At 32.2% G+C, this 12,028-nt stretch overlaps 1 protein-coding gene and 1 pseudogene across 2 annotated transcripts in view; one reads left to right on the top strand and one right to left on the bottom strand.

Moving 5' to 3' along the window:
- Nucleotides 1-12,028, top strand: part of LOC145246887 (trifunctional purine biosynthetic protein adenosine-3-like) — a 132,745-nt gene that overhangs the window by 110,352 nt on the left and 10,365 nt on the right. For both annotated transcript variants that reach the window (XM_080108759.1, XM_080108758.1), the window contains exons 16-18: nucleotides 2,191-2,344; nucleotides 6,805-6,939; nucleotides 9,521-9,657. In XM_080108759.1, coding sequence (XP_079964885.1) covers nucleotides 2,191-2,344; nucleotides 6,805-6,939; nucleotides 9,521-9,657 — 426 coding nt within the window. The remainder of the gene's footprint in view (nucleotides 1-2,190; nucleotides 2,345-6,804; nucleotides 6,940-9,520; nucleotides 9,658-12,028) is intronic.
- LOC145246931 (5S ribosomal RNA) lies at nucleotides 5,935-6,051 on the bottom strand (annotated as a pseudogene).

The following is a 12,028-nucleotide window of genomic DNA, read 5'->3' as shown; positions in this document are numbered from 1 at the left end:
AATGTTATAAATAATAAACTAGACAAAATACTATTAAAAAAACACCGAATATATGTCAACTAATGTCACGGTAACATATATTGAGCGAATTTCTAACAGTATTTTGTCTAGTTTATTATTTATAACATCTTTTCCTGAACTTACCTTGTTAAAGAGAGCGTCGGGCGCCATTTTGAATTTTCCAATACATCGGTAAACACTGTATGCTTTTCGAGCTGAATAAGCATGTTACATTGAATAAAAACAGGAAAAATATATCCAGTTTGGTAGAAAAGTAACTTATCTTGCCTTTGATAACATTTATTTGTTATATATTTGTTTTTTAACAACTTTTTCGAATCTATGTGTACAGTAATACAAACCCAAAAAAATAAAATACTCGAGCTGAGATCAAAACCTAAAGACAGTGAGTTAAGTACAATAACCATTAAGCTAGTTTATCACGTTCTTTAAAAAGTGTTTTCAAACCTACTTATTCTTATAACATGAATAATCTGTCATGCGAACTATTCACACATGCGCATTCATGAAACAAGTGACAAACAGATAAAATCCGATCACCTCCATGTAGCAATTTTTCAATTTTAACCCCTTAGCAGCCCTTTTTCCAGATGGAAACCAATTAAAAAGTTTTTGACATATCTGAATGAATACCCTATATACCAAATTTCAAGTCTATAGATTTGTTGAGTATATAGGTTGAGAGTGGTCGTTACACACACATTCTCACTTTTATAGATGTAGAAATTACATGTTAAAATATTCCTTGTGTTTTCTAAGTTATTCATCTCTAAATTGCTGTCTATTACTCTCGTCCTCTCTCTCACTTGTAGAGAGCTGTAAAATTTGATTTGCTTATTTTTTTTTTAATAAAACTGATCAGTTTACGTGATTTTTAGAGTATGCTATTCTCTTTTTGTCATGAGTACGTACATCATAAAGGTTTTCCTTTATTTTTTGCTTTTCTTTTGAGTTCATCCAGATTTTCAATGTTCATTTGCAAGGATGTTTCAAGGTTTTTCAAGGCCTTTTCAGACAAAATTCAAGGTTTAAAACAAAATTTTGGGGTTGTTTTACAATCCGCAGCGATTCGAAAAGTCCAGGTTGCCATTGGAGAGTCTGGACTTTTTTTTTTTACATAGGCATAACCACTTATCGAGGCCCAGAGACCACTCGAGGATAAGGGTTAAGAATGTACAGTAGTCAATTGGACAATATAGTAATCGTTAGTAATGGAAATTCGGTAAATTTGTTAACAAGTGGAACGGCTTAAGAACTTGTTTACGTTGGGCTTGAAAACAACCATATTGTAGTCAGCTGGAAAGCAGGAAAACGAAAGATAATTCCACAGGCGTGCAGTTCTAAGAAAGAAGCTTTGTTCATGGAATCTGTTTAGGCTTAGGCACAGATAAAGAGTAGGGAAATTTTTTATAGGGTTTTTAGCTAGACAAGTGTTTCTTGTTTCTTGTACTGCGTAAAGAAAGTTTTTTTTTAATAGGTGGGGGGGGCATTTTTTATTTATGGTGGTCGCCAAATTATAAATCAAAACAAAAATAGAGGAAGATTTCAACCCTCCCCCCCAAAAAAAGGGATGTAATTATTGTACTTCTATGCAATTTCAGAACACTGTATTTAGATTTTATTTTTGATAGTTAAAAATATTTTAATGGTATTTTTATTAATATTAAAAAAAAAATAATAATTTAATAGTATTTATTTCGATTTTATTTTTAATATTTTGACACAAATTTTTACTGGACATAAGGTATACGATTTTAAAGACATTTTTCATATTTTCAAGACATTTTTCATATTTTCAAGACATTTTTCATATTTTCAAGACATTTTTCATATTTTCAAGACATTTTTCATATTTTCAAGACATTTTTCATATTTTCAAGAATTTTCCATATTTTCAAGAATTTTCCATACTTTCAAGAATTTTCCATACTTTCAAGAATTTTCCATATTTTCAAGAATTTTCCATATTTTCAAGAATTTTCCATATTTTCAAGAATTTTTCATATTTTCAAGAATTTTCCATATTTTCAAGAATTTTTCAAAGAAATAATAGAAATAAGGACTTTTCAAGTCTGTGCGAACCCTGTTCTTTGTTGGTGGGTTAACACCCTATTTTGTTTCCTTTTTTTTTTAATTCTATTATATCATGTCATTTCTGTTCTGTTCCAGGGCAAAGTGCCTGCAAATGAAATGGTCAGAACTTACAACTGCGGTTTAGGTGGCATTCTTATTGTCAGTCCAGAAAATGTTTCAGCTGTCACACAGGCTCTTCTCCAATCTCAGGAAAAAGCATCAATTGTTGGATCTGTGATAAACAAAAGAGGTAACTGCATCTTTCGCTAAATCTACGACAGGGGTAGGGCGGGGGGTGGGTGCTGATTTCTGTCAGTTTCTGAGCTTTATCAGGTTAACTGCTTTGCCAAACCACCTGATTACACCTTAGTAATAATTCATTGACTCCTTAACCGTCTAAAAGAAGTTGAGCTTTCTCTACCGTGTTAGAAAGTTACTTATGCCAAGAGTATTCTGTAGCTTTAACTGCTCTTTGTCCCTCCTCAATGTAAATACCCTCGACAAACAGCAAAATCCCACCCCTACACAGTAGAAATCCCTAGATGTAAGAAAGCTTTCTACTCTAATAGTTTCTTCCCTCGGACTGCTAGATTTTGGAATTCCCTTCCGGATTCCTGCTTCCCTGACTGTACTGACATGCAGAAGTTCAAGTGTAATGCAAACAAACATCTCGCTGCTCAATTCCTTACATAGTATCCCTTAAAAATTATGTTCCAGATAGTAGCCCCCTACATCAAAGTGGTACTGTACCTTGTTTGGGATGAAAATGCAATAAAAAAGAAAAAAAAATAATGGTGTGGGATAAAACCCTTCTACTTGACCTTCCTTGTCCTCGGAGGAAGACGTGTATAATTTAAAATGTGTTGACAATCCGAGTTTGATTTACTTGGATTTGACAGTTTGTTTATAAAATCAAGTTCCTGAAATTACTGCTGAATGCTCGAAGGCAGTGAAACCATTGAATCTATCGTCGAAGATGTGTTGAATTGAAAATACTACCAGAGCCCATATTTTTTGCTTCTGTCCCTTTTTTGTTGAGAGGTATTAATGTGTGTGTCTCTCTCTCTCTCTCTCTCCTTGGTCCTGGATATGACCTTAAACTATATCCGATGGTGATGCCCCAGCTTGCGGGCTCTGGGGAGTGTGGAGCCACCCTTTAATTGCCATTGCTCCCAGGTCCACTTTGACCCGGAGTGGTAGTACCTGTTAGGGTCCCAACTATGGGTTAAATAGAAACTGACTTACAAAAAACAAATATATTCTATTAAAAAAATTTTCTTCAAAATCACCGGATTCGGCATTAAATAACCCGAAAAGGATTGATATGCTGTAAAACAAAAACAACCAACCAACCTCTCTCTCTCTCCTCCCTCCCTCTTGTAACATCATGAGAAAAAGAAATGGCCAGTGGGGCTCTAACCTCAGTTGGCGATGGCTGGGTCGTGTCAACTCAATGTTTCGCATTTTTAAAATGCTTCTTCAGTATCAAAAATAAACTTCTATTTTTACTAGCAGGCTGCTTAGCATTGCCCGATCATAAAATACACTTAAATACAATATTTTAATTTATGCAGATTTCATATTTATTATTATAGACCAAATTCTCTATTGATTATTATATTGTACCCAAAATAATAGCGATTTCAAAAGTTAAAAAAAAGATGTTACTTGGGTGCCATTAGCTAGAATTGAAACCGAAACCCCCAACTCTCTAGCGTTATTTGTTATCATCTGAGTTTAGTCCATACGCATATAAAAACTTTTTAAAAAAATGACTTTGTTAAAGGTATAAATGTATATTTGCACATGCATAGATGTAACATGTTTATTTGATTTACACCTGCCAAGTTCCAATTTTTTCCATTTGGACCCCTTAACAGCTATTTTTACCAGTAAAAAACAAATTTGATTCGTTTCATAGGTCCAAATCCTCTATACATCAAATTTCAAATCTGTAGACCAAAAATTGACGGAGTAGTTTGATCGAGACCGTTCCACGCATAAACAGACAGACAGATATATATATATATATATATATATATATATATATATATATATATATATATATATATTCAAGCAAATATTATTAAATGCAACGGATACACTTTGCTTTATGATTCTTCTTTGTTTTAATTTTTCGATTTTCTATATAATCTTTTTGTATCAAAATCAAAAATATTAATAAAAGTTCCATGGTTGTTGCTGTCACGAGTGCTTTCGATTCGTCGACAAATCATCGTCAGGTGTTGAAGTAAAAGTGCAGAGGAGAGAAAATGATAATTAAAAGTGAAAACTAAAATATACAGTAAACGGCGTTAGGTGATGATAAGTTAAAATATATAGAGGTTTTTTTAACTAGTTGCACCTACCTTTCATTTCTCCATTATATATATAAGATTGTTTGCTAATTTCATATAGTGTTCAATTGCATCCCGGCAATCCCATCTAAGATAACTAATTCTCAGGAGAAAATTAATGATGTTGAGAACTTAACAAAAGACCTGTCAAGCAGATGATTTAACTTCTTCATTTAAATACCTAGTGTTTGTTTCCCCAAATAGCTGATGTGCTATGCCAGGGCATAACAACAATTCAAGAGACATCCTAAAAGCACAAGCAAACCAAATTATTCTCTCCAGTAAATGATCATGTAATAATTATACTCCTAGCATGTCTTTAGACTACAAGACTTTTTCTTTGATAGGACTAGACTAGCATTTACATTTAACACCAAATGTTATACTATTTGTAAAATGTAAGCAAAACAAGACATTATCTCAAAAAAAAAGGGGGGGGGCTACCACCAGCAGGTGCAGTATGTCATCATCATTATATTGGGCTTAACATCAGGTTTATCATTCAAAGACGGTAGTATTTGAATGTACATTTCTACGTTAAAGTCAGTTCAATTTTACCTATTTTTATCCATCTGATGATAGCTCAAATGGTAACGACTAAGGCTGTAACATGATGTTTTGATTTCAATTTTAGCTGATGGCACCCAGGTCATTTTTTTTTTTTTTTTTTTTAACTTTTGAAATAATTACTATACATTGAATACAATATAATAATCAATGGAGAATTGGCTTTATAACAATAAATATGAAATCTGTATAAACTAAAATATCATATTTAAGCGTATTCTGTGACCGGGCAATGCTGGGCGCCGTGCCAGTATACATATATATAAATGACCTTGTGTGTATATGCAGAATGGTCTCTAGCAAACTATTCTGTTAATTTTTTTTATCTACAGATATGGAGTATTTGGATTTGTGGAACAAATTTGATTTGGTTTCTAGCTATAATAAATAGCTACTAAGTGGTAAAAATTGACAAAAATTGGAACTTTGTATTCTCCATGCATGCACAAATATACATTTATATGGTTAACTGTATTCATTTTTGAAATTTTGATATCCACGTGTTCTTAGGTTATATGGTAGCAAATATTACTAGAGAGCTAAATGTTTTGAATTCTAGCTGATGGCACCCAAGTCATATTAATTTGTTTTTTAACTTATGAAAAATAACTACAATAGATTGGGTACAACATAATAAGCAATAGAGAATTGGTTCCAAAATAATGAATACGAAATCTGTGAAATTGAGAACGATTTTCTTGTGTATTTTTATGAATAATATAATAATAAATAAAATAATAATGAAAAAGGCTCCTTCAGTCTTTAACAGACTATGGATACCCACGAAGGGGTGCCTGCGCCTGAAATGTTTGTGGCAAAAGGTTCGCAATCTCCTGAGTCAACATTGTTAAATACTAGTGACAAGTGAAGTGTATGTACAGGACAACTGGAAACAAATGCCGAGATAAGCGGAGAGTACATACAGCACCTAGAATTCCCAAATGGTCACCCATCTGATACTAACTAGACTCAACGTTGCTTAACTTCAGTGATCTGACGGGAACCGGTGTGTCAACGCGATTATGCTGGATATAAAATATAATAAAATAAAAATAATGGTAATAAACAATAATATAATAAATATACAAATAATAAAAATATAAAATTATAATAATAATATATAATAAACAATATTATAATAAATATACAAATAATAAAAATATAATAAAATTATAATAATAATAATATATAATAAACAATATTATAATAAATATACAAATAATAAAAATATAATAAAATTATAATAATATATAATAATAAACAATATTATAATAAATATACAAATAATAAAAATATAAAATTATAATAATGATAATATATAATAACAAACAATATTATAATAAATATACAAATAATAAAAATATAAAATTATAATAATGATAATATATAATAATAAACAATATTATAATAAATGTATAAATAATGAAAATATAAAATTATAATAATGAGAATATATAATAAGCAATATTATAATAAATGTACAAATAATAAAAATATAATAATAATATATAATAATAAACAATATTATAATAAAGATACAAATAATAAAAAATAATAAAATTATAGTGATAATATATAATAATAAACAATAATAATATAATAAATATACAAATAATAAAAATATAAAATTATAATAATATATAATAAACAATATTATAATAAATATACAAATAATAAAAATATAATAAAATTATAATAATAATAATATATAATAATAAACAATATTATAATAAATATACAAATAATAAAAATATAATAATTTTTTTTTGTTTTTATTCTTTTTCAGATTCTGAAAATGTTTTAATTTTCAATTTGGAGTCATCCCTGCTTAATTCTTACAAAGTTGAAGGCCGTTATTTATCTTCAGGAAATAATGGGAAAAAGAAAAAGAAAAACGTTGCTGTTCTCATATCTGGTTCGGGTAGGTTAAAGTTTTTACTTCTCATTTTGTGACGGGGGAAATTACAAGTTTGTAAATGTGAACAACGTGGACGGCAATGTAGGAAATATTTACTTAACTCTTTATGACCTGAATTTTGATGGAGATGATTAAAAAATATTTGTTAATTTTGGTTAGTTTAAATGATAATGATACTATGATTGTCTTCAAACTGAAAAAATTATGAAGTTCAATAGTTAAACTACCACTGAGAAGTTTTGCATTTCATAAACTTGATTATTATCCATAATTCTTGAAAGAGAGTGGAGGATTTTGTTTGCTTTCTTAAACACACGTAAGAAATGGACAGTGGCAATCTGGAGCTATCTGGCATCTACTCAGATACTGAACTAATACGTACAAGGCGCGTTTGAATCAATTCCTACTTTATTTATGTTGTAATACTCATTTATTTACAACTGAACAATGGCCCTGTCGGTGGAGCATTAGAATACACTGACTGCCCCCCTGCAGAGGGTAAAAGTCCCTCAATGGGGGTCCTGGATATGACCTTAAACTATATCCAGTGGTGAGGCCCCAGCTTGCGAGCTTTGGGAAGTGTGGAGCCACCCTTTAATTACCATTGCTCCCAGGTCCACTCTGACCCGGAGTGGTAGTACCTGTTAGGGTTCCAACTATGGATTAAATAGAAATCGACGTGAAAACAACAAATATATTCTATTAAAAAATTTTTCTTCAAAATCTTTGGATTCGGCATTAAATAACCCGAAAAGGCTTGATATGCCGTAAAACAAAAACAACCAACAACTGAACAAATTAGTTCAACCAGGTTATGAAGGGTTAATAGAGATTATTCAAAATTTGATTCTTCTACTTGGAAAAGTGATTGCCCCTTTAAATGGAGATTCATGTTGAGAAACCCGGCCATTTAAAATTCTTGAAAAACTAAGTTTGATTTTAATATGAGGTTATATGCTGTAATTATAATACTTTTGAGATTTTCCAAAATTAATATTCATATCAGACGGTGGATTTCATGGTCAGTCATTTTTTTTTTTTATGTTCATAAATTAACAGCTGATAATCTTGAGTGGTCCAATTGATATCTATACATATTTTGACGAAGGAGGAGAGGTGGGGGTCAGTTGGGTTGCCGTGGTTCTCACAAACAGATAGGCCTCTTGGCCTTAAGTTGATTGACTGCATTCAATTGGAAGCTATGTTTGTCTTGTTTTGCGGGCCTGTTGTTTAATAAAAGAAAACGCATATCGTTGCGATGTGTCTCAAAATAAAACATTGTTGTTTTCAATTAGATTTTTTTATGATTTGATTTGGAGGGAAAATCTTTCTATTGCAACATTGACTGGAACCACACAATTGATATTGCGAATTGAGCACTGACTTCAAACCAGCACAAATGGGTGATCACGACCTGTGCAATGAATGCACACAAACACACTTTCACAACTCTAACCACCCAAGCTTGTTGTAGTGGATGAAGCTTACAAGCCTACCTTCAGACTTCACACTCACTGAAGTGTGTGTGTGTGTGTGTGTGTGTGTTCCAAACTCAAATGTTTATTTTTATTTATTTACCTCCTTTTCCCAGGAGATGAGACACAAGAGTAAGTTTGAGTTTTATGTAAATGTTTAATTAGAACAAACGGGATTCAGACTTCATATACCCAGATTTTCAGTGTTATTAACAATTTAGCCTTCGTCATACTCTTCAATATGGAATCCTGGCAGGTGTGGGAAGTTTTCTAGCATAGAAGAGGGAGCCCACCTTCTTAGCAGCAGCCTTTGCAATGTCTTCTATGTATTTGTTCCAATTTTGCCTGGGAATGTTACACCAAGCATTTTGAACGATGGATTTTCAGATCAAGTCATGGCAATCAATAGTTAAAAAGGTTTCTTATAATTGTTGACGGAAAGGAGTTTTCTCTTAGCAGCATTAAATGGTACCATCCATTTACGTTCACATTTCACTGCAGATTGGAGGTGATTTTCTAAGGATTCAGACATTGCCTCATATATATGTGTGTGTATAGAATGGTGTGTGGAGTCATCAAATATACCCATCTCTGACACAATTTCATCAGTGAAGAACTTGAGAATCTTTCTGTTGCAATATTTACATAGACAGCACAATTGATACAGTTACTGTTGTCGGAATTAGGTACCAACTTCAGACCAGCACAATGAGTGGACAATCATGGCCTGTGCAGTGAAAGCATAGACGGATGTTCACATGCGTATAACTGCTGAACATGTTAATATTTTCACACCTTAACAAACTAAAAATAGGTACAAGCTCGTGCAGCATATTATAAATGAAAAAAAGATGACGGGAATCTTATTATTGGTCAGTTATAATCAAGATTGTCTTCTCTTTTAGACTTTCAGCATCTGCTGCCCATTTGGCTGGATAATTATATATGTGTGCATGTATAATAGTGTGTGGAGTCATCGTCAAATATATATATACCCATCTCAGACACAATTTCATCAGTGAAGAACTTCTTGTGTATTGAATGTTTACAAGTATCACAAAAAAAATTGTTCATAATTTTATGAATATAGATTAAACCTTTGGTTGCAGGTACCAACTTGCAGGCCCTTATTGACGCTACGCAGAATGCAGGCGATAAATGTTCATCACAAATTGTTCTTGTCATTTCAAATAAAGCCAACGTGCAAGGTTTGGAACGAGCACAGAAAGCAGGAATTCGAAATTTGGTAAGTTTTTTGTTTTTTTTTGTTTGTGTTTTTTTTTGTGTTTTTTTTTTTTTGTTTGTTTTTTGTTTTTTTTTGGTGTTTGTGTGTTTTTTTTTTTTTTTTTTTTTTTTGGTGTTAGTGTGTTTTTTGTTTGTTTTTTGTTTGTGTTTTTTTTTTGGTGTTTGTGTGTTTTTCGTTTGTTTTTTGTTTGTGTTTTTTTTTTTGGTGTTTGTGTGTTTTTTGTTTGTTTTTTGTTTGTGTTTTTTTTTTTGTGTTTGTGTTTTTTTTGTTTGGTGTTTTCTTTTCCTATATGATTAGACTTCGGTTTTTATACAATTTATATTAAATGTTGTCTGGAATATTAGTGGGTATCTCAGTAAAAATGCTGTTTGTGTAGAGGATGAACAAAAACTTTATGCGTGTTAGTGAAAAGTATAATCTCAAAGACAACTGATGGAACTCTTCACTAACGCCATAATTCACATCAGCAAATCTTAGCTTCAATATTTTCTCTTAACTGTTAAACACTCACCTGTCATCCCCAATTTGTCCTCCTTAAAGCAGCTAATCCCCTCATATGCAAATTAATGCCACATATATAAAAAAAATCCAACTACAAACACAAGTTCTTTTGTTTTTTTTTAATTTTTGCAATTCCTGCACCTGACATGGTAAAAAGGTAGACTGCCGCTTATGTGAGTAGTTTCTTATGTTAAAAAAGGAGACTGGTCATCAACAAAGGCAGAAAAAAAAGGTCATCAGTCACGAAAACAAAGATGTCGTGTTGGAATTCTGATTCAACCATGACAAATGTTGTGATATTTGATGATTTAAAAAATAATAAAATTACTGGTTAATTAGAAAAAAAAAATCTGTTAATTAGAAAATTAAAAACAAAATTATCTGTTAAATAGAAAATTAAAAAAAAAAAAAAAAAAAAAAATTCGATAATTAAGATAAGATATCAATCAATCTATAAGGGTTTTATCACTGAATGAGGAACTCCTCCCTGGACTTTAGCAATCTATTTCTGTCATGTGGGACCCATGTATTGTATCAGGTCGTCCCTCCACCTCGTTCTTGGTCTTCAGTTTGACCTCTTATGTTTACAAGGTGTTTATTTCGTTGTCCTGATGGACCATCTGTTGTTATGTGGGTTGGCTACGTGCCCGACCCATCTGTGTTTGGATGTCTTGATGGCAGTATTGATGTCAATAATAATCATAATTTCAATAGAATAGCAAACTCAGAATATTATTTCTGATAAGACCCTTCCTCCCTGTAATTAAAAAATAGAATAATAAATAAATATTAAATAGATAACACACACACACACGTGTGTGTGTGTGTGTGTGTATATATATATATATATATATATATATATATATATATATATATATATATATATATAAACTGAAATTTTGAGATTCTTGCAGATTATGGCTCGTATAACACTGTAAAATTAAAGTTCATATATAAAATAATCCTCACCAGATAAAGAAGCTCTATATTTAATTTATAACTATTATATATACGAGGGGCGTGCAATAAGTAATGCCCCTGACCCACTTCCAGTTGTCTGATCTAGCTGAAATTTTGCATGTGCAATGATTTATATCTCTACGGGTTATGTGGCAAATTACAGCTCTGAACTAATTGTGATTTCTGTTTTATAGGTGTTTGAACTGAGTCAGGTGTGAAATGGAGCCTGTTGAATGTCGAGCAGTGATCTGGTTTTTGTATTTGAAAAGACGCACACCACAGGAGACTTGATGAAATGAAAGAAACTTATGGTGATAATGCCCCATCATATGACCTTGTAAAACGCTGGCATCGTGAATTCAAACATGGCCAGACGTCTGTGGAAACAGCTCCCAAACCTGGTTGCCCCCCCTTCTGCCATTGGCGAGGCATCTGTCCAAGTTGAGGCTGCCATTTTGGAAGATCTATTCGCCAAATAGCCCAAGATGTCAAGATTAGTACAGGGTCTGTGGAAACTATCATTCATGACCATTTGCATATGCATAAGGTGTCTGCCAGATGGATTCCCAGGTTGCTCACACCATTCTAGAAACGAGAACGCATCAAGTGCTCGAGGATGAATTTGGAGATGTTCCAAAAAGATGAGTCAAAGTTTTTCAAAAGACTGATTACACAGGATGAAACCTGGGTCCATCACTATGAACCAGAGACCAAAGCCCAGTCAATGCAGTGGAAGCACTTAGACTCACCACCTCCAAAGAAGGCAAGGTCATGCTCACAGTCTTCTGCTGGCAAGGTTATTATCACAGTCTTCTGGGACTAGGACGGAGTAGTGATGACAGATTTCTGGGCAAAGGGTACCAGAATTACAGGAGCCTATTATGCTTCACTTTTGAGGAAATTAAGGGAA

The sequence above is a fragment of the Euprymna scolopes genome, chromosome 24 (assembly GCF_053919585.1).
Source record: "Euprymna scolopes isolate OS-2025 chromosome 24, ASM5391958v1, whole genome shotgun sequence".
NCBI classification, from domain to species: domain Eukaryota; kingdom Metazoa; phylum Mollusca; class Cephalopoda; order Sepiida; family Sepiolidae; genus Euprymna; species Euprymna scolopes.
Note: the sequence above shows the minus strand (reverse complement) of the source record. Positions and strands in the feature narration are given on the sequence as shown.